The sequence below is a fragment of the Ictalurus furcatus genome, chromosome 25 (genome assembly GCF_023375685.1).
Source record: "Ictalurus furcatus strain D&B chromosome 25, Billie_1.0, whole genome shotgun sequence".
NCBI lineage: Eukaryota > Metazoa > Chordata > Actinopteri > Siluriformes > Ictaluridae > Ictalurus > Ictalurus furcatus.
In genome coordinates, this window is record NC_071279.1 from 16,298,167 (window position 1) to 16,322,257 (window position 24,091).

At 42.6% G+C, this 24,091-nt stretch overlaps 1 protein-coding gene across 3 annotated transcripts in view; it reads left to right on the top strand.

Moving 5' to 3' along the window:
• Nucleotides 1-24,091, top strand: part of fam184ab (family with sequence similarity 184 member Ab) — a 126,207-nt gene that overhangs the window by 49,358 nt on the left and 52,758 nt on the right. For all 3 annotated transcript variants that reach the window (XM_053613855.1, XM_053613857.1, XM_053613856.1), the window contains exons 5-8: nucleotides 1,345-1,480; nucleotides 5,621-5,802; nucleotides 9,852-10,037; nucleotides 18,818-18,940. In XM_053613855.1, the coding sequence (XP_053469830.1) occupies nucleotides 1,345-1,480; nucleotides 5,621-5,802; nucleotides 9,852-10,037; nucleotides 18,818-18,940 (627 nt within the window). The remainder of the gene's footprint in view (nucleotides 1-1,344; nucleotides 1,481-5,620; nucleotides 5,803-9,851; nucleotides 10,038-18,817; nucleotides 18,941-24,091) is intronic.

Genomic DNA, 24,091 nt, shown 5'->3' on the forward strand with positions numbered 1-24,091 from the left:
AAACGCTGTTACGTGGGGCGTCAAAACAAAACATCCGTCCAGTTTATGTTCCGCTTTTCCTACACAGGGTCGCGGGGAGCCTGGAGACTATCCCAGGGAACTTGGGGCACTAGGCGGGGGGACATCCTGGACGGGGTGCCAACCCATCGCAGGGCACAATCACACACACACACTACAGACAATTTGGAAACGCCAATCAGCCTACAGAGCATGAGTTTGGACTGGGGGAGGAAACTGGAGAACCCGGAGGAAACCCCCGAAGCACGGCGAGAACATGCGAACTCCGTGTTAACAAACGTGTTAACCTCTACGCCACCGCGCCCCAAAACATAACCACTTGAAATAAGGGGGAGGAGTGAAGGGGCTTTCCTGAGTATCTATTAAATGACTGACAAAAGGTCAGTGTAAACAAAAACAAGCCCTCCAGACCATGACTTTCAGCCACATAGTACACTTATGCTGAGTTCATGGCTTAAACCATTAAAAAAAATAATAATCATCATTTTCTACATATTTTCCAGGTTATTTGTACAAGTAAGATTTTTTTTTTTTTTAATCAACTCCTGTACCTTTTAAAGGTAAATGTTGTCATTCAATCATGATAGTTGCTTATCCAGACCTTTGTAGGCGAGAACTTTTATGTAACTGGACCTTCACACATTTAAGTTGTGTACCTCCGCTGTAGACTATACATTTCCAGAATGTCAGCGCATTGTCTAGCAGAGGAAATGAAGAGGAATGTAAAGTAACGTGCACTGTGTTTCCAGTTCCACTGCCACAATCTGGTCAAGAATACGCACTATCGGTTTGTGAACTAATAAAATTTCGTTCATTTTCTGAATCGCACAGAGAAGCCCGTACTATAAAAACCTGTCCGATTAGATCTGATGAAGTGCCTGCTCCTCTTCACTGCGCTGTGAGAACATGAGAACGCGTAAAAAAAAAAAAAAAAGGTTCAGATGAGTAATAAATGACCGTTCCGGGCAGAAAATCAGGTACCGGTATCGGATAATAGGAGCGAAAATGACAGTAGTAGAGAGCAAGAAAGAGAGGATAGTGTAGGAAATTGTTATTGCGTGTAGGATAGGAAGAGTGGAGGGAGATGAGGTGCACATTCAGAGTTCATGAGAAGGAAAATGGAAACGGCTGGACAGAGTGAAAGAGAGAAATGACAACAGTGGTCCTGGATCTTAGAGAGAGAGAAAGAGACGGAGAGAAACAGACAGAGAGAGAGAGAGAGAATTAAGAATAAGACCGTGCCTGTGTCAATCAGTGATGCACTGCTCATTTCATTTAATCTATGGCTTTATTTATTTGTGTGTGTGTGTGTGTGTGTGTGTGCAGGAGCTGCACAAACAGCTGGATGAAGTGACTCAGGATGCGGAGATCATAGCGATCAGGCAGAAAGAAGCGGAGTGCGAGCTGGAAGCCACCAGAGACCGAGTTCAGCAGCAGGCCACAGAGATCCTCCTCAAAGCCAGTGAGATATCTCCATAAATTTCAATTCACCTCAGAACCACTGACACACACGCTCTCCTTGTGCACTCCCTCTGATCTATTTATCTGTGAGTATGAAGTCAGACACGTGTCTATTCTTGACTTTTGTTCTTGTCTAAAAGGGACGCAAAATCTATACCTCCTTTTTATTTCTTTCTTTTTTTTAAATGAAAAACTCCGTGTTCGTATTTATCGACTGTATATATCTGTATCTATACCGGCTTCTATTTTGATACCTGCCGACACCAGCCACGTATTCGTGTTATAACTATATCATTTACGTTCATGTCTGAAAACAGACGCACCTCAACGCTCAGCAAAATACATTTCCAAAAAAAAAAAAAAAAAAAGTAGCACCTTTTATTAAAGACAGCAACGTTTCAGAGCGTCGATAACGTTCCGAAAGACCGACTAGATCAGGTCCGAGTCAGACGGTCAGCCAAATGTAGTGCCAAGTTCTAACCGAATTAAGACCTCGGCGTAATTATTGCCTTAGACACCGTCTCCATGAAGACGGAAGCAGATTTTTGCGAGCTGACATACTCTCTGCAGTTTTGTGTTGGCCATCGCGTACAAGTACTCCAGGGCTGCAGGTGGCGCTGTTAAAACGTCATGACCATTTTAAACACTACAGGAAAAACAATCCATGCGTTCGAAAACGGAATTTGGTTCGTTACCTACTGCTCGGCCGTCGATACGGTACGTACGGATCAGTACAAGTGGTACTTGCGTCCGTCATGTGACCTACAACTTAAAAAGAGCCGACGTGTTGCCTTCCGTCATTCTTGATTCTGACAGCTCATCCGTGCCAGTCCCGTTGCATTATGGGATAGCGCAGTGTCCAGCGGATCCATTCTGCAGAATCCCGGCGGAAGCAGCAGGTCATCCGGGTATTTCTCGCCTACTGTTTTATGAATATTGAGAGCAATGACCTCTGTTTGCTCCACGTGTCCTACTGTTCATGGAAGCCAGCTGTCTCCTCATGACGTATGCTAAGGGTCGATATGTTTCTATGAGACAGTTATAGCTAATCTACCGTGCCAATTCTGAAGAACGTAAGTAGAACATCGTTATATTTTCTGAGAGGTTTGGGTGTGGCTTCCAAATTGACAACGAAGGCTTTTGACTTGGCTTTTTTTTTTTTTTTTTTTTTTTTTTTAGCGTAGACTGCACATATAAACCAAAGGTATCGTTATCAAAAGCAAAAGTGGAGGCTGAGTTAGATATCCAGTGTCCTGGGATACAGTTTCAATTCACACCTCTACAGCATTCTGTCCAAGCCCTATTACACCCACAGGGAGCTGGTGCTGGAACTTCTTTGTTTTTAACAGAGTGGTCCCTATTTCCACTGGTTTAAGAGCCAAAACAGTACGTAAGATGTAAGAGGAATAATAAATGTGAAGGACTATACAAGTTGTACCTCTGACTTCAAAGAGTCTGTTTAAACGCAGTAGCGTCCTCTATAAAAAAAAAACAACAACTGTATGTTAGTTTCCCTTTTTAAGTAATAGTAATAGATTTCTCCTATAAATACACATGTTTCCAGAGACTGAGAGAGACAGAGAGCCAGACACCCAGAGAGAGCCAGACACCCAGAGAGAGGGAGACAGAGAGAGAGAGACAGAGACAGAGACCGAGAGAGAGGAAAGTGAGAGGGAGACAGAGAGAGGGAGAGAGAGACAGAGAGACACAGAGAGACAGTGAGAGAGAGAACGAGAGAGACAGTGAGAGGGGGAGAGAGAGACAGTGAGAGGGGGAGAGAGAGACAGTGAGAGGGAGAGAGAGAGACAGTGAGAGGGGGAGAGAGAGAGTGAGAGAGAGAGAGACAGTGAGTGGGAGAGAGACAGTGAGTGGGAGAGAGAGCGAGAGAGATAGAGACTGAGAGAGAGAAAGAAAGAGAGGGAGATAGAGGCAGTGAGAGGGAGAGAGAGATAGAGATAGAGACGGAGAGACAGAAAGAAAGAGAGGGAGATAGACACAGTAAGAGAGAGAGAGAGGGAGAGAGAGAGAGAGACACACACAGAGAGATAGTGAGAGAGAGAACGAGAGAGACAGTGAGAGGGGGAGAGAGAGACAGTGAGTGGGAGAGAGCGAGAGAGAGATAGAGACTGAGAGAGAGAAAGAAAGAGAGGGAGATAGAGGCAGTGAGAGGGAGAGAGAGAGAAAGATAGAGACGGAGAGACAGAAAGAAAGAGAGATAGTGAGAGAGAGAACGAGAGAGACAGTGAGAGGGGGAGAGAGAGACAGTGAGTGGGAGAGAGCGAGAGAGAGATAGAGACTGAGAGAGAGAAAGAAAGAGAGGGAGATAGAGGCAGTGAGAGGGAGAGAGAGAGAAAGATAGAGACGGAGAGACAGAAAGAAAGAGAGGGAGAGAGAGAGAGAGAGAGACACAGAGAGACAGTGAGAGAGAGAACGAGAGAGACAGTGAGAGGGGGAGAGAGAGACGGTGAGAGGGGGAGACAGTGAGAGTGAGAGAGACAGTGAGTGGGAGAGAGAGAGAGAGAGACAGAGAGAGAGAAAGAAAGAGAGGGAGATAGAGGCAGTGAGAGGGAGAGAGAGAGAGATAGAGACGGAGAGAGAGAAAGAAAGAGAGGGAGATAGAGACAGACCAGGGGGGGGGACAGGGGGGGACAGAGAGAAAGAGAGAGACAGTGAGAGGGGGAGAGAGAGACAGTGAGTGGGAGAGAGAGCGAGAGAGAGATAGAGACTGAGAGAGAGAAAGAAAGAGAGGGAGATAGAGGCAGTGAGAGGGAGAGAGAGAGAAATAGAGATGGAGAGACAGAAAGAAAGAGAGGGGGAGAGAGAGAGAGAGAGACACACACAGAGAGACAGTGAGAGAGAGAGAACGAGAGAGACAGTGAGAGGGGGAGAGAGAGAGTGAGAGGGGGAGACAGTGAGAGAGAGAGAGACAGTGAGTGGGAGAGAGAGAGAGAGAGACGGAGAGAGAAAGAAAGAGAGGGAGATAGAGGCAGTGAGAGGGAGAGAGAGAGAGATAGAGACGGAGAGAGAGAAAGAAAGAGAGGGAGATAGAGACAGACCGGGGGGAGGGGGGGGGACAGAGAGAAAGAGAGGGAGAGAGAGAGATGTGTATTCTGTCCTCAAATCGAGACTCCTTACTGAGTCTTTGGTGTCCTTGTTGATTAAGCTGTTGTTTTTGACTGTGCTGGTAGCTGGAGTATTAAAGTGTCTGATAAAGGATGCAATGCCCCTGTTTGGCAGCCCCAACAACACCTGACACCTTCTGATTTACTCCTGAGTGGCTGTAGCACCAGGTGAGTCCCAGCAGTGCTGTGATTCGCTTGTTGTGTCTCAAAGCGATTGATTCCTATCTTTACTCGTCTCCTATGTGATTCGTGGAGGGAATATGGGAGTTTAAGAGCCAGAAACCGGCATGTGATCTTCAGGCTTTTCTCAGCCACTCTTTCTGGGTCTGTGTTGGGAAAGTTTTGGGTGACAGATCGTCTCCCGGTTTCCAGGCAACCACAGCTGAATGTCACAGTTTTGTGCCTCCCTGAGACCCCATCAGGCAGTTTCTGGAACGTTCCTCCAGGAACACCTGGACTCCATGCCCCTCCTACTGTTTTCATGCATCAACAGGGCCAGTGATTGTGTATTTATCAGGAAACATTTTCAATCAGACTGCTTATAATATATTATTCAGATGGATTAACTTAAGCTGCATCTGTTAGCCTTACAAAACAGCTGGAGCTTTAATGATTTTTGTTGTTGCTTGATCTGTATTTATAGGCTTAATGCAAAGTAGTGCACATAAAAGGCATGAAGTCAGAGCGTCCTTCGTATGTACTTTGAAATGAATGCGATTTTTATCGGGGATTATGAACAGTATGGGTGGGTGATCTCCAGGTTTATTTACACATGATGAAACAGAAAAGCAACAACTCAAAAGCCATTCATTATCGTTGCTATAATCAAAGTCTGGTCTCGGTGTGTTCTCCGTGTCCCCCGTTATCCAAGCCGCACCTGGTGTCCTAATAACATCCATCAACTATTACGCTGAAGTAAAAACACCCAGTAAAAGACACTCGGCTCTAAAGCCAGGATAAAAAACACGGTAAAAAGATTTCTTCGTTTTACACCCTGTGAATGTGACCTCTGAACTCAGGTCATATCGGCAGCCTTCAGGCCACACAGATGACCCACGAGGCGGCCATCCGCGACCTGGAGTCGGAGAAGTCGCGTCTGAAGGACAAGGTGTTGCGTCTGGAGGAGGAGAGGGGAGCGCTGCAGAATAAGAGCCAGGCTCTGGACGAGAGGCAGAGGCAGCAGATCCTCACTCTAGAGAAGGTACTGATCAAACTACACCGCATCACTCACCGATCATTATCCTAAAAACACACAGAGATGGGCGACCTCCTTCTGTACTGTGCTCACAAGCTCTCAGTCCTGCCATGTCCTGACACGTTTAACACGTCTAGACGTGAATACGAGGAAATGAACGCTGAAGTTCTGATCTGTCTCGTATTCATCGTTTGACCTCGAACCCAAACATCTTCAATGTATAGCAGTAACAATAGAATTGGCCTTGCCGTTCCAATACTTTCGGAGGGTACTATCTTTTTCTCTTTTTTTTTCTTTTTTCTTTTCTCTTTTCTGAAATAATATTCTTTAAAATATTGCTACAATGCTACTACTCACCTACTGTTTATTCTTACCGTGCTGTGCATAAGTATTTGCCCCCCTTTCAACATTTTACAACCTGGAACCTTTTTTTAAAAAATTTTTATAAACCTATTCTGAGCACTGCCGGGTCCATTTGTGCACTGCGTGTTCAAAACTTAACAACTAATATTGGCACCCTTGGCAATCATGAGCAAAGAAGGCTGTGAAAAACTGTCTTTATTGTTTTTTGGGGGGATTTTTTAAACGGCGTGTCTGCTCTGCAAAGCACAAGTGACCAAATTTGATTAGTTTCTACATAAGATAAGCCTGATCTTATTGCTTCAGGCAAAGTTTGTACATTATTGTGTTTCTCGAGCTGCACAAGAGTGTATGGGATGGGGATAAATAAATAAGATGTTCATAAATCTGAATTTGTCCTGGAATATCGATTGGACTTAAAGACAGACACATATGCATCCAGCTGCTCCCCTCTCACGTTAGCCGCTCAGGTGCCGTTATTTCTCTCGGTTTAGTTCCAAAACACTCCAAAAAGACAAAGCGTAACCTTTTTTACTCATTAAAGGAAAACCAGGAATTTCATTTCCTGTTATTTGTACGTACGCACGTTTAATTATTCCAGCATGATTGGTAAATACAGAAGCTTTTGTGTTTCGAGGCTTTTCCTGTACAAGCTGGGGGTTTTAAAAGCCATCCAGCGTTTAGGCCATGTTTCATAACTAATACGTGTTTGATAGTTGGGTTTCTCAGCATGTTTTTTTGGTACTTTTTTGAATTAAAGGAAGGAAACTTTTTTAAATTTTTTTTATCCAAAGTTGAAATATTTAAATGTGAATTACAGCCCCGAGAAAAGGGCAAAGTAGATGTAGACAAGTATCCACATCTCACAATGCAATTCCATGTAAATGTCAAAGACGATTTTTTTTTCTGCAGCTTCTCAGGCTACATAAGTGCAGTGCAGTAACCTCCCCCATACGCCCTAACAGTTCAACATCTGAGCGATAATGAAACCTTCTGCAACATAGTAAGGAGATTTAACATTAATTAAGAAACTTTCTGATTCTCGCTCTCTCTCTGGGCTGTATTTAGCGTTTATTAGTGCAATATGTCACACTGAATTTTATGTTTTGGGCTGCTAGTACGCTCATAAATCCATGGAAAGCAGTTTGCAGCTATATTAAACACATAAATAGGATGCTATTAAATAATTGTATCGTTAGACATGATGGAGATTGAAGGAGACGACATCTTAATGAGAGACACTGCTTATCTCATGGAAGTTTTTTTCTTTTTTTTTTTTTTAAAAAACAACATTTTTTAGATGCGATTACGAATTAACTTAAATTGAGATTGAGAACTGTTGAAGTACAACTGAGTACTCAGTTGGCTTATCTTTTAAACCACGGCCATGTGTTTATATCCTGAATCAAAGCCGCTTTGAGACGATGCCCGTTGTTAAAAGCGCTATACAAATGAAACTGAATTGAATTCTTACAGCAGAGCGCATCAAACTAAAAAATTGAACTGCCGCGGTGTTATTGATTCAACAATTCAAACGTAGAGGATGAACTTGATGAGCGTGATAAAGTAACCTGTATCACACACATTACGATTTCACCACCCTTATTTAGTTTTCGTTAAGGTGTCAGGATCAGTGCTGGATCAAGTGCTATTTTATAAGCTGCGTTAGAATGAGTGTGTTGTTAAATGAAACTAAATCTGCAGGGATGAATGTGCTCGTTACAGTTAAGACTACTCATGCAGCAAGGTACTGGTATTTTACTAAACTGAGATTAGATATTTATTTCAGTGCTTGCCATCTTCTCATACATATATCCATGGTATTAGTCTTTGTTTATTTTCTATTTTTTTTTGCCCACTCACTGAGGTCCTCCAAGTTCACAGATTGGCTACCCATGAAGCCAAATATCTGGACGCATCACACCAATCAGCCACCTAGTTCATACCCGCTGTTGTTATAACAATTCCCCAATTCCCAAATTACACTAGACTCATCTCAACCCAAGGGTTCTTAACATATAGTCGGATACGTGACGTCACCCTGAGCGAACCGAACACGATATGTGCGTCTGAAATTTCACTAATCGGATGTGATAATGCTGTATTAATACACGTTCTACCACAGCGTGGTTGAATTCTTGCATCTGATTGGTCAGAACGTGTGCATTACTTCGGTATAACAGCACTAGGACAGTAGTTCTGGCTATAACATGAGCGATACTTTGATGCGCTCATCCTGATATCTTATTGTTTCTGTCGTAAGAGCTTTTGATAAAATGCTCCTATTAGAGAAATGTTCCGAAATTTTCGGCGCTCTGAGTAATTTAATTCTGAATACTAGGAACATTCCTGCGTAAACATCGACATAACTTTCGACCACAGCCCCTGTAGAGAAGAGAAGAGAAGAGAAGAACATGTCCTTGCGTTTTGAACGTGGGATTAGGTTTGGGGTTGCTATGACAACGTGGGGCTAAATGAAGGCTTGAGAGTGCGATTCACTCTGCTGGATGTTCCTGAATGCTTATGCTCTTGCTTTAATGGACTCCCTTGCGTTTTCGCGTTTGGCTCTTCGAAGTTACTGACAACGCGGGACGTGTCGAGAGATCTCAGGCCTGTCGGCATCTGAAACACGGCGGAATAACAAGACTCTATCGCTACCTGTTCGTCACAGATGCTGAAAATAACATGCTGCATCTGAGCCCGAGTGCTCCAGGCTGTGCAGTTCCACTCCCTGTCAAGCTTACGTAAGCCTGTTATGACCATGTGAGCTTTACAAGAAGCCTCTAATTCTCTAATGGTTGTGCAGATGGAACCTGACAGGAATCTGGTTTCGTCAATAATTCAGTCAGCGTGTTAATGTTATGGGATGTAAAGGGAAAAAAGCCACATGAGTAATAGTTGGACGAGGTGGTATAGTCTTTACTTTTTTATATCAAGTCATCTAGGTTGGAAAGACGTAGTATTCCAGAACATTGACGTATACTCGAATCTGATTGGTCAGGAGGCGTTAATTAATCTTCTTATCGTTTCTATAGTAACAGCTGATCCACAGGAACTCGTACGGTGGACGCATGCCATATTTTATTTTATTTTTAATTTTTAAAAAACCCTGTATTTTTAACAGAGACACGTAATCGTTACTCATATTGTGAATCTTTCTGCGAGGAGATGTTTATTTAACCTTTATGGAAGGAGTCTCCAGTGTCGGTTCTTTGTAAGATTTTGTAAGGATTTCGAGAGGCTAGTGAGGAAACGACTGCTATATTCATTAACGACTCTGCCGACCTCGTCGTTACCGTCACTGCCTTTGAACACGAAATACTTCCACACGTCAGACTTTAATCGCGGCGGCGCCGGCTTCAGGTTAGTTACCTCGACCTTCCGTCATGATCCTCTGTCTTCTTTTGTTTTGTTCTACGTGGAGCAGCTCGAAAGATGGCGGCATGTTCAGGACGAGCGCCGAACTACAGATGATATTCGCATCCTCTCGAGTGAAGCACGCGTTCGGGGATATCCCGAAGCGATATCGTTTCGTTACATTGAAGATCGATTAAAATCGCAGAATCGTTATTATTTATTGATTGATTGATTGATTGATTGATTGATTGATTAACCCAGCCCTCAGATTAACTCACTTACTCCTGGTGTTATTACCGAGTTCAACACGTCGTCCCGCTGTTCTCTCCCCCGTGCAGAACCTTCGGGAGGAGAAGCAAGGCTACGAGAAGGAGCTGATGAACCTGCGGAACAGGTACGAGGAGGAAACCTCTCACTTCAGAGAGACGCAGAGCCGCGCGCTGGAGGAGCTGTCCAAAAAACACCGGGCTGCCCTGGAGAACACCCAGAGCTCTACCGAGAAAGAGAAGAACAGACTGCTGGCTGTGAGTGCACTTCCTTCACACACGCGCATACGCGCTCTGGGAACAGGGGAAAGTAAGCAGTGAACTCCTGTGTAGTTGTTCCTGTTGAACTAATACTGTGAAGGACACACACAGACATCTAAGGTGTCAGGATATTACTACAGGAAGTTTTAAAAAAAAAAATGACGATTTCAAAGCCAAAAATTCTACAAGATCTCATTTCCTACCTTTCGGTGCCGAACACAAGTTTCTGACCCTTTATATTATTAGAATAGCTCTGGACATTGTTCGTGTAATTTATGGCATATTTTATTGGAGCACTTTTAAAATGATGTCATTGGATACAACAGTGAACTAAATGTGTATCTATAATGTGAGCAAATATTTAAAAAAAAAGGGGGGGGGGTGACTAAACCTGAAATACTGTTCATGATTATTATTTATTTTTTTATTTTTTACGCTATTCGATTTTTATGTGAACGTCAGGAAGAGTCTTAAATGTAAAACCAAATGAGAAGAAAAGATTTGTAAACACATGAAAACAGATCTAAGACGCTGCCATTCATAACAAAATTATTATAAGCTGCAAAGGAAACAGTTTTTTTTTTTATTTTTTTGGTGTTTATTCTGTCTCCTGCAGTATAGTAGTAACATTAGGTGTAATATGATTTAAAGCATTGAGAAACGTTTCCTTCGCGGTGGTATCGTGTTCTAGATTGCGCTGTAAATCGCTCGGCGTGTTTGGGTTCGATCAGCCGGATGGAAACAGCGGTATGAGGATACACACGAGCGGGATGTCATGCGCTGAAAAATGAAAAGGGAAAGTGCATCTCTTTTCACGTCGGCACACGAAGCGTGTTATCATCCTGTCACGCTGTTTGTAAAGGAGAAGAGAGAAAGAGAGAGGGAGAAGAGCCGCTGTGGCGTAGTCCCACGCTCTATTGTTGTCGTCTCACGTTGGATGTTCTATTATTGGACCTTGTTAGGTGAGGTTAGTGTTTTGACATCAGGAACACACACAGGCATTTCATTGTCTTGCTCTCACATCCTGCAGCCTCATGAACCGACTCTCGTTTCCATCTGATTGGCTTTATTGATTTTTTTGTTGTTGTTGTTGTGTCCTGGCAGCCACTTGTTTAATTGAAAAATAAGGTTTCACTTCTCAGAGCTGGTGGAGCTCAACCCGAGGGTTCTTAACATATAGAGACGTGTATATATACATATATATATACGTTTAGTCAGATACCTGTAGAGAGATGCTTATCAGAATAAATATCCCTACTAGGATACTCGCCTTTTATACTCATAAAAAACGCCAAAAACGCTTGATTTTGCTGCAACTTTTTAAAAATGTAGCGATTTGAGGAGTTTTTTGTGCTTTCTTGCAGAAAACTTCTCGAATCGGCGAAATCGCAACCGCACGAAATTGTTCCGCGCGATCTTTAAACGAGAATCGTGTACTCGCGTTCGACGCACGTGAATCGAAGAGGGATTTGGATGAATACGCCGACGTCTCGGCCCAAATCCGCGGTAATTTTGAGAACGTGCAAGCTCCTGGGAATATTTTTGGATTTCGCTCGGTTTTGCGTTCGTTTATGCGATCGCGAAATCCTGGAGGGACTCACTAACTGCATTATCCAGCACGGTTGAATGCAAGAATCTGATTGGTTACAAGGTGCGCATTTTTTTTTTTGTTTTTTTTTGTATATCAGCGCCTTCCGGAAAGTAGTTCCTTAATATATAAGGAGTAGCTTTAATATATAATTAATCGATATTGTGTGCGTGTAGCTGTAGTGACTCTTTTTTTATTATTATTATTATTATTATTATTATTATTTATTTATTTTTATTTTGTTTAACATTTACGGGAAGTCTCGGGCGTAGGCGCTTCGTCACACGACCGTCGCGGTGCTTTGTGAAGTTTCCCAGCACGGTAAAGACTTCAGAGCAGAGTTTACGCTTTCCAGTTTCTAATGTAAAATGGCGAGCTGTGTATTTTTTTCCAAGTGATGTCTTGTAGTCTCTTAGATTTTCCACAACATTAAATCTTGACTATAAGGCATTAAAATGCATGATGTGTTGTTTATTAATAATAAAGTAAACATTGTAATCACTGACAAATCGCTGTGGTATAAGCAGAACAGCACACAGCAGACTGTGCGGTTATATGAGAATAATCCAGTTCGAGGTGGTCCACCCCGGCCTGGATTATTTCCTGTCTATCGTGTGTTATTCCTAACATAATAATAATAATAATAATAATAATAATAATAATAATAATGTATAATGCTATACAAGTTTGCTGGATTTCTGGGTAGAAACCTACCTGTATAATTGGCCATGTCACTGATGCAGTATTTGGACTAAGGGTTGTTACATAAGCATGACTGGTTCATTGCCAGTTTTCTTGCCTTGCACCCACTACTCGACCTGGATCACAGCTGGTGACTTCCTGAACAGACCCGACCGACACTTCAGCGTGCCCTTTAAGAGACTTTTTGCGAGCGCGAGTATGTTCCGTGTGCGCGAGTCCAGCTGCTCGAGCTCCAGGAAGCCTCGCGGTTCTAAGAAGCAGCGTATCCGTACCGAGGCCACGCTCGGTTACACATCCTACCGTAGTTCTTCTTCCTGCCCTAACCGAGATGTCCTCTTCATGCTGACATACACCTTTTACATTCTTCCTTCAGCACTCTGCCTGACACGCCACATCCTTTTCTCTTGTCATCTGCAGGGATGAGCCCAGAAGCTACAAAATGACACGACTAGCTTGTCTGTTGTGACACGTTTCGTCTGAAAGCATATGAAACGTAAGCCCACAAAGCCTCGCACGATTGGCTCAGCCGACACACAATCTGTCATCTATCTCTGTCGACCGCGTTCCTGCCAACAGACAGCCTCCCGTCACACTCCAAAACCTCCACGTACTGTTTTATCTATTAGCCGTTTAATATCGCACGTACACTGAGAGGATGCGGTGAGCAAGAGGGGATTAAATGACCCGCTTTATTAAGATCCCAAATAGCACACTGTAATTGTGTGAGAACTTGTGTGCGCAGACAGTAGTGTGGTTTTTACGTCACGTGCAAAATATATAAACGGAGTTTTCACGTCTCTAAGAGGCTCCTGGATTAGCAAGACTGGATTAGCAAAGAAAGTTGTTACACATGCATAATCAGACGACAATATGGCGCTAATTAAAGGCAGCTGAAGAATATTTACAATACTAAAATAATAATAAAATTCTTATTATTCTTATCAAACCGGCGAGTGGTGCCGTTTTTGCCCTCGACTGACGCTTCCGCAAATTGAATACCCGCTTTTCTGTCGTACTAATTTGCACAATGAATTGCGCAATTTCACAGTCCTCGTTCGTGCAAGTCAGGTAGTTTGCAAACTTTTAGTAAATCAGGGCCTAAATCTTATTCGCGCATTTATGGAAGGGGCTTATTTGTAATGATTTAAATCTTTTCTGGAACCAAATGCTTCAGCTTCACCAGAAGTAAGATGCCCGGAGAATCAGGAGAACAAGTGCCAGGGTATGGTGAAAGAGATGGTTTATTATGCGCGCAGAGACACCCTGGGCACTACAGCGTCTCGTAGTCTCAGTCTTAATCTAAACATCAATTGGGTACGGTTGGCTTTTGTACGTGCAAAACACCTTGAGAAAAGCACAATCGAGGAGAGAACCCCCCCCCCCCCCCCCAAAAAAAAGAGACCACGAGTAAGCAAAAATCACATTGAACTGGTCTTATATGATTGAATCATAATCATGGAAAATAAGGGGGAATATTTCACAATAATCACACTATTCAGTGTGACCCAGATGAGGACGGGTTCCCTTCCGAGTCTGGTTCCTCTCAAGGTTTCTTCCCCATATCATCTCAGGGACTTTTTCCTCGCCACCGTCACCACCGGCTCGCTCAATAGGGATAAAGTCATACATTTAAAATCTATATTCTGAAAATATATATAATTTCTGTAAAGCTGCTTTGGGACAATGTCCATTGTTAAAAGCGCTTTACAAATACAATTGAAATTGAAAATCTGTAAAACTGTTATGTAGGGTTGGATGACATGGTAAAACTGTCATATGGGAAAATAATAATAATAATAATAATAATGATAATAATAATAATAATGACGATCCCTAGAATATCTCATAAAACCATATTATGAAGTTTTCTCCAGTATTTCTCTGGGCATCGATATTATATCATAACATCACCCAGCCCTATTATTATGTGTTAATTAATGAATTATTATTATTATTATTATTATTATAGTGATATTTAACCTAGTTTTACGTTATGCAACCTAAGAGCAAGGTCACTTGCCTATAAGTTAACACACATGGGTCTACTCATCATATCCACGCAGATTAGATATTGATCGTTAACGATAATAAGATAAATCATGTAATGGTGTTATTTTAGAGTTTATCACAGCTAGACCTAGCTTAGATACAGCACCCTAAAAGGTTCTTCAGCTCGTGCCTCAATGCATCTGTGTGAAAGAGTTTCCTTTCAGGAACCTTTCTAAGCAGAATCCATTTCGAAGTGTTAACCAGCCAAAAAATTTTACTAAGAGCGTTTCACAGCCAAGAGAATTTGTTTTCTTGGACTCCGAGTTATTATTTTGAAATCCATTTGGCTTCAAGGAGTAGTTCAGCCAAACAGGAAATGTACATCAAGTGTCGTTGAACAGCCAAGACACGTTTAGTGTCCAAAGTTTGCTTCCTTAGTTTTGCGCTGAAGCTGTGAGGGTGATGTAGGGAAGAAGTGAAGGAAGCTTCTAGCTACCGGTTGACACACTTGCTAGATCCACATAAAGACTTGAGCATGTACTTTCTGACACTATTCTAGACAAAAGGACGAAGCTAAAAACAATCGCTTTCTTCATTGGGTTAGGGAAGGATGCATGGTTATCTAGTTCCAGTTCAGTTTTCACGATGTACAGCTAAGCTACACCAAACGTCTCGGCTGATGAACAGCTTCTGGGGTATTTAATTTTTGGCTAAACTGCTAGGGGCAGTGGTTAAGTCTGTGGGTTACTGATCGGAAGGTCTGGGGTTCAAGCCCCAGCACTGCCGAGCTCTCACTGTTAGACCCTTGAGCAAGTCCCTTAACCCTCTCTGCTCTCGGGTACTGTATCATGGCTGACCCTGCGCTCTGACCCCAACTTCCTAACATGCTGGGGTATGCGAAGAAAAGAATTTCACTGTGCTGTAATGTATATGTGATTAATAAAGACTCATTAAACCATACTTTTAATGATCAAACGTTACCACATACATGAACTAGACCAGCAGGAATCACAGTTGCAGGATCTTGCACCATGTTAAAAATAGACCTTTGCTTTGCAATAACTGGCAACCGCTGTCATCGGTTACAAGTTTCACGAGGAGTAAGGCAAAAATTCGTAAACCTAAAATCTATTTTTAGCCGCCTGTATCTACTCGTTTTTCTTGTCCAAATCACAGCGCGTCTCGGATGTCTGCGCTCTCCGTCTCTCCAACGTCAACATGTCTCCGTGCAGTCCCCGAGGCAGGCCTTCATGCAGGCATGGCTGATTTTCTCCGATGCTGCACCTGGGTATCCTGCAGCCCTTTTTGCCCTTTTTGCCCTTTTAGCCCTTTTAGCTGGGACCTATCCTCCGGGACAGAGCCAGAGGACAGGACGCTAAAGCAGCCGTGACACTAAAGCACTGAATCGCATTAGCACGGCGCCGCTTTGGGCTTATCAGCTGGCGCTCTCAGAAATGGAAATGGCGAGAGAGAAATTGAAGGGGGGATGAATAATGAAGAAGGGATTACGTTAGAGCTGGGCGCCGAGTCATACACAAACAACAGGATGACAAGGGCTATTTTAGACCAGACCTGGAGTTTCTCCTCTTCTCCATCGCTTTCCTTTATTCCTCCAGGCTCTGACGACTTCTCAGCTCCGTTCAGCACTCTTCAAAACAAGGGAGAACACTTCATTTATTTATTTATTTTTGGAATAGCACAGAACTGTATCCAAACAACTCACAAATATATACGGTCTCTGTAGGGGAAGCTTCCAGCAATCGTTTGGCGAAAATTTTTAAAAATGGTCCAATTTTCCCCATAACGTGAATACGGTCAATCATCTAGAAAAGGTTTGATACCTGACTAAAGTTAGCTTTTTTTTTTTTTTTTTGGTTTTGCACTGGAGCTACAATGCTAATATACACCCCTGGTCAAAAGTTTAGACACACGCGTTCTTTATTTTTATTCATTTTCCCCACATTTTAGAATAATAATAATAAAGTCATCAAAACTCTGGAGTAACACAAATGGAGCTATGGGAATTATGTCGTGATTAAAAATCCCAAATAAATCAAAATAATTTAATATTTTATCATCTTCAAAGTCAACGCCCTTTTCACCTAGAATTTCCAGAAATGTATCCTCGGCGTTTTCTCGAGCGATTTCTTGAGGAATTTCCCCGAGATGCTTTTTAAACAGTATTAAAGGAGTTCACACCGACGCTGGACTCTCATCGGCTGCTTTTCGGAATATTTCTCTCCGAGTCGTCCGTTTAAATGAAGATTTTTTTTGTAAATAAGATGTTAGTTTTCTAATGAAAGAAACGAATACGTCGGCGTGATTGTTTTTTTTTTGTCTACAACACCGATTTCACACATTTAATTATACACCTTCAGATCAAAAGGTTTTTAACATCATGAAACATTTCAGTCGAGTGTCCACAAACTTTTGAGCGGCAGTGTAGCTAACAGGTAATGGACGTTTTAACCCAGTGATGTCACTCAGACTTGGAAACGCGCAGCGTTATTTGACGTGTTGACGACATTTCCAATGAAACAGGAAGTCAGGGCAGGACATATCGAGTGGCTCCTCCCACTTTTTAAATAGCCAATAGCGTTCAGCTTACCTCACAGCCCGGGCTAAGCCGCAATTGACAATTAGCACCACGGATCCTAGAGAGCGTTTGATCGGACTGAAAGTCGGACGAGGAGCCGGAGTGCAGAATGATGTCATCGAAATTGTTGGTTCGTATCGGTGGTGGAAAAAGACTTCATTTTGAACACATACGTTTTATAATGTGAATTCTGTCACTGTTTTAGAGCACACGAGCTTGTAGATAACCTTAAGGCCGACCTATTCCTATCAAACGCCACAAAAGTTCCATTTTATTTAATGGGGATGTGTGCTATTGTGTCTATGGCCGTGCGCTAGTATTTCTCTGCTAAGCAAAGTTAGCAAATGTGAAGACTTGACGTCGGTACGTCGGTTCCCCCCGTCGGGGTAAACTGAACACTGTGTACATTTTGAATTTTTATTGAACACTTTTGGTTACACCATAAGCTGGGTCCTGTGCTTCGATTTCATCACACCGCAGTGATAGATGTAGCCCTATTAATCATGCATGAGGTCATATTTGCATATTTGTCTGCTTGGAAGTTCGAGGCGGTGAATTATGCACGCTCGCCAGCTGTAGTCGGTGAACAGCTCTGCACACCATCAGTTATTTAGCAGTCCTACTCAGGGTCTCTCTCTCACTCTCTCTCTCTCTCTCTCATTGTCTTTCTCTCTTTGACAAGTGAAACATTTTTTTAAGTAGAAGGCCTCGTTTATTATTTATGCTTTTAAGAAGCGTCCGCGTGCACATTTGCATAGAAATCACACCGCACAAACCTCGTCTGACGGCATGTTCGTTTGAATTTTTTTTTTTTTTTTTTTTTTTTTTTTTTTAGAAACATCTCCAAAGTTGCGAATACGATATAGTCGTGCGATCGTTCCCGAGAGCTAAACGTGAAATTATAAGGCACGGTTTTGCACAGCCGTGCCCTCCGAGCGCCTCCGTTACCATCACGCAGCACTTCAGCGTGTTCTACGATCGATCATCCTGACACTCGGCGCGACAACTGCACATTTCCAGCAGCACGCAGATCTGAATTAAAGCCTGTCATTTGCAATATTTGTCGTGTTTTTGTTTTTTTCTTTTTTTCTTTTTTCATATATATAATGATTGTAATTACGAATTACGACTGTGCTTCCGCACACAGATAAACATTTACTATAATTACACAGGTGATTTGGGTTTACACTGCATTCATCAATCCATAATTGAGCCGTGGCTCAGATTTTATAACACCACCTCTTATCGCAGCAGACGGTGTGCTGTGACACTCGGCTGAGCGTGTTTACTTTTTTTTTTTTTTTCCTTTCTTCTTTTCTTTTTAAATCAGACTCCGCGTTGGCGATGCGTGCGACATTAACACCGTCATCCAGACACAAAAATATCTGTGTGGGTGACACATAATAATACTCTTCCATGCGAATGTTTCACAGAGCATCCATAATTTATAGTTGTTTTTCCTTTCTTGCACTGAAAGGTGCTTATGCTTCTCGTCAAATACAGCTACGCAAATATTAATCAAGTCACAAGACGCAGTGAAAAGATATTAAGAACTCTGGTACATTGAAATTGTGTCCTGAAAAAATTTTTTACTTTATTTATTTATTTTTTTTTGTAACTCCTACAAAGCAATGGTTAATATGTTAATATAATCTGCCGTGGTATGTGTTATTGTATTACACCGTGATGTCTCTAAGCTTCAGTGTCTTGACATAGGTTTGTCCTTTTGTTTTTGGTTGTTTTCTGAGCCTGCGGAAAATTGTGTACATCTTCAAACTGCCTTCGGTATTCATCATCATCGGGAGGAGGTTTCCGCAGAATTCACTCGAGTAGCCTCGAGAGTGTAATGGCTCTGAAACGCAGGTTAATTTTCTCATGGTGGTGTCATATTTCTCTCATCAGGAGATGGAGCATCAGTTCGAGAAGGAGCGCAGTTCACTGGAGGAGCAGAAGAACCGTCTGCGGGAGCAGCTGGAGAGCCTGAGAGAGGAGCTCACCGCCAAGCTCAACATGGCCAACAGCGAGGTGAGAGCCTCTCGAATACCTCGCCCTGATCCTTTTCACACCTTCACGCCGTGATACGTACAGCGTAGGAACGGAAAAGTGTACGCTCGGTGTGTGCGCACTGCGGATTTTTTTAATTTTATGAATTTTTTCGGCTTAGAACCGGTCCGCACGGTTGTCATCGTTGCAGCCGAAAAGTTTCAAAGTTTGCAATGCCGTTTCCGGAGGTTTTTATTTATTTATTTATTTGGCAAATTGAGACCTTTTTATCTGTACTCATGTTCGACACGCATGAATCGAAGAGGGCTGAACTCCCAAATCTCGGCCCAAATCTACGGAAAATCTGCACTCATTTTGGATTAAAACAAATTGCAAGCTTTGCAAAAAAAAAAAATTGAGTTTTTCGCGATTTTGCATTCATTTCTGTGATCCGGAAATCCCGCAGGGATTGCAGAATTCTCTGAGCTATGCTAATGTTTGTAAGGAACAGTGTGTACCGTATATGTATGAAATCCCACTCTTCCGTCAAGAGCGATTCATAATCTACGTCTGCGTCTCGATAAACATGCCCTACGTGTAATACGTCACTGGCGGGTTTTGTGCGCGTGCAGTGTACACATTTAGTAGTCGGGGCATTGAATACCGAGTACGTACGATATACAGCTAAAGGTTTACAAACACCAGACCATCACGCGCGTACTGTATGAGGTCCTTCCCCAAACTGTTGACACAACGTTTGAAGAACACAGTTGTATTTCACCGGAATTAAGAGGACCCGAACCAGCTCCAGCATGACTCCATCCTCCCCCCCTCCCCCCTCCCCCCACAATTTTATTTTGCAGACTTTCTGAGCTTCATGTCTGTCTATACACCAGTTTGTGATTACCGGTCACAACGAACAAGTAGGAACAGTGGCAGTGGCGCCCGGTTTTCTGACTCGACGCTGCTCCTGAAATGAAATGCACTGAGTAATGAATAGAGATCATGGTTTTAACGTGATTTATCGTACAGCATTAGATGAAACTCGTTTACTGATTCACGGCCCGATCGGTCGTCGCCGTAGACGCTCAGCACAGGTTTCCTCATCATTCTTTCACGTAGTATTAAAGTGTCTCTTAAAGACCATTACAGAAGCTGTACCATCCCTCCAAAAAAGCTGAAAAAAAAATCCTCGTGGAAGACCATTTCTCGTCTTTCCCCACACTGCACCAGAATAGAGGTGAACAGAGGGAAAGTTATCTAATATTTCACAGACCGTTACGCCTATTTCTAGACATATTTACTCATTTTAATCTTAAATTTGTCTCATTCTGTTCTACACTCCTAAGTGAAAATGTCCAAATTGGGCCCTATTAGCCATTTTCCCTCCCCGGTGTCATGTGACTTGTTAGTGTTACAAGGTCTCAGGTGTGAATGGGGAGCGGGTGTGTTAAATTTGGTGTCATCGCTCTCACACTCCCTCATACTGGTCACTGGAAGTTCAACATGGTAAAGAACTCTCTGAGGATCTGAAAAAAAAGAATAAAGATGGCCTAGGCTATAAGAAGATTGCCAAGACCCTGACTGAGCTGCAGCACGGTGGCCAAGACCATACAGCGGTTTAACAGGACAGGTTCCACTCAGAACAGGCCTCGCCATGGTCGACCAAAGAAGTTGAGTGCACGTGCTCAGCGTCAAATCCAGAGGTCGTCTTTGGGAAATAGACGTATGAGTGCTGGCAGCATTGCTGCAGAGGTTGAAGGGGTGGGGGGTCAGCCTGTCAGTGCTCAGACCATACGCCGCACACTGCATCAAATTGATCTGCATGGCTGTCGTCCCAGAAGGAAGCCTCTTCTAAAGATGATGCACAAGAAAGCCCGCAGACACTTTGCTAAAGACAAGCAGACTAAGGACATGGATTACTGGAACCATGTCCTGTGGTCTGATGAGACCAAGATAAACTTATTTGGTTCAGATGGTGTCAAGCGTGTGTGGTGGCAACCAGGTGAGGAGTACAAAGACAAGTGTGTCTTGCCTACGGTCAAGCATGGTGGTGAGAGTGTCATGGTCTGGGGCTGCATGAGTGCTGCCGGCACTGGGGAGCTACAGTTCATTGAGGGAACCATGAATGCCAACACGTACTGTGACATACTGAAGCCGAGCATGATAACGACCCCAAACACACCTCCAAGACGACCACTGCATTGCTAAAGAAGCTGACGGTGAAGGTGATGGACTGGCCAAGCATGTCTCCAGACCTAAACCCTATTGAGCATCTGTGGGGTATCCTCAAACGGAAGGTGGAGGAGCACAGGGTCTCTAACATCCACCAGCTCCGTGATGTCGTCATGGAGGAGTGGAAGAGGACTCCAATCTCAACCTGTGACGCTCTGGTGAACTCCATGCCCAAGAGGAGTTAAGGCAGTGCTGGGAAATAATGGTGGCCACACAAAATATTGACACTTTTGTCCCAATTTGGACATTTTCACTTAGGGGTGTACTCACTTTTGTTGCCAGCGGTTTAGACATTAATGGCTGTGTGTTGAGTTATTTTGAGGGGACAGCAAATTTACACTGTTACACACGCTGTACACTCACTACTTTACATTGTAGCAAAGTGTCATTTCTTCAGTGTTGTCACATGAAAAGATATAATCAAATATTTACAAAAATGGGAGGGGTGTACTCACTTCTGTGAGATACTGTGTATATATATACGCGGCTAAAAATGTTTGGCACATTTAAGACCATTCGTGCACAAGCCTAGTGGATTGCTTCATAACATGATTGAATAAATTTGTGTTAAAGAGATCTACACATCACAGTGATGATAACTACATTATTATTATTATTATTATTATTATTATTCAAAGCAGTTCAAATATATTTGTGTTTTGTTCAGACTTTAGGCCACGCCTCCTGTCGGAGTCTGATGCTATAGCGGAGGAAAAATCTAACTATAGCAAGTTTAAGATGGCGCTATGGCTTTATTTGTGCATTTATTTCTTTATTTATTTTTATGTGGGATTTTGTTCAGGTCTGTTTGAGATAATAAATAATTCAGCAGAATGTAACTGGAGTGTGTGATGATTTTAGGCATGCAGTTAGTTGGCTAGGCTACTGGCTTTAAGCTTGGTTTTGTTGGTAAGGATATTTTCTCCGGTGCAGATTAAAGACGTAAACTCCAGACACTGTTTGATCGAGTACGTTTGGTGTGCGTGAGATAATCTGCTTGTTAATAAGCAGTAAAATATCTCCTATAAGAGGGTATGCTGTTACAGGAAATAAATCAGTGAAGGGCTAGCGTGGTGTGCTGCGGCCCAACGCGGAGTTGAGTTTTCTTTCTTCTTATACCACAGCAGTTTGCCAACACAAACAATTTGTTTTATCCATTTATGTAAATGTATATTACATTTAATGTTGTGAACGTCCGCAAAACAAGTTAGCATCGATAAACAGACGTTTCCTCACCAGCTTTCTCTCTCTTGCGCGTTCTCTTTCTCTCTTGCTTTCTCTCTCTTACTTTCTCTCTCTCTCTTTCTCTCTCTCTTTTGCTTTCTCTTTCTCTCTCTCTCTCTCTCGCTTTCTCTTTCTCTCTTGCTTTCTCTCTCTTACTTTCTCTCTCTCTCTCTTTCTCTCTCTTTCGCTTTCTCTTTCTCTCTCTCTCTCTCGCTTTCTCTTTCTCTCTTGCTTTCTCTCTCTTACTTTCTCTCTCTCTCTTTCTCTCTCTCTTTTGCTTTCTCTTTCTCTCTCTCTCTCTCGCTTTCTCTTTCTCTCTTGCTTTCTCTCTCTTACTTTCTCTCTCTCTCTCTCTTTCTCTCTCTTTCGCTTTCTCTTTCTCTCTCTCTCTCGCTTTCTCTTTCTCTCTTGCTTTCTCTCTCTTGCTTTCTCTCTCTCTCTCTTTCTCTATCTTTCGCCTACTCTCTCTCTCTCTCTCGCTTTCTCTTTCTCTCTTGCTTTCTCTCTCTTACTTTCTCTCTCTCTCTCTTTCTCTCTCTCCTTCTCTCTTTATCTCTCTCTCTCTCTTGCTTTCTCTCTCGCTTTCTCTCTCTCTCTCTCTCTCTCTCTCTCTCTCTCTCTCTCTCTTTACCTCTCAGTTATTAGGATAAATGCAGCTTGTCATGTTACAGAAAAACCATAAAAGATCAAACTCCTCCATCCTGCGTTGAAAATTGGTTCTCCTTCTGTAAATTTTAAACACTATATATATATATATATATACATATATTCTCATATATAACTTCACCACGTCGACAATTATACATTTTTCTTTGTTAAAAACCAACACACAGGTTTTTAACCTTAGATTATGTAGTCATCCACCATAGAAGTTCCAGGAAAATAAATTGTTACTGTGGAGAGAAAAAAAGGGGGGGGGGGGGGGGTAAATAATTAAACGTCTGGAAATATGCGGTCAAAGTTTGTGTGTTTTTTTTTTTTTTTTTTATATGTATAATTTTTTTTATCTAGCTCAGCGTTAGTGAAGCGTGTGACAGTGCTGTTATCTTTTAATGGAAATATCTATGTGGGTGACACTTTTATAATTCTACCCTTCCATGTGAGAAATGTCAGAAAGCATTCGTAATTTATCATCATTTCTTCCGTGTTCTGGATTTCGGCTTGCCTAACTAGCTGTCAGTTTGTCTTTCTCGTTTGTTTATCAGTCATAAGACTCGGCAGAACACCACTTCCTTTATAACACTACGGGTTTAAAAAAAACCTAACAAATGTGACGACATGAAGAAAGACAGGCTCGAATAAACTCTTAATGTTCATTCTACTACAAAACCCGAATCGGCGGATTTGAGCTGGCTGTGCTCCTTGATTTCCTCCACGTTTCTCTGAGGCTCTGTGCCTCGTGCTGTTCTCGGAGTCGAGCTCTGTAGATCTGTAGCTCTCTGGTGGGCGGACGAGCTGGGTCCATTTCAGAGTGATTAATTTCAGCGCTGTGTGTTTTGCGTCTCATTACTCGAGCTGTTTTAATGGGTTCTCGGCTCTCAGAGCTGGCTACGTGTCGCACAAAGTCCCACCACTGCTGCGGGGCGAGGACTCCACTTTGGCTTCAAGTCCTTATTGTTCTCTGGTTCCTCATTTAACACTATTGTGTCATCGTTCCTCCCTTCTTTTCATTATAAAAGCCTGATAGGAATAGCGGGGGCAGGTGTTAAACATCTGTGAGGCTAATGAAGTTAA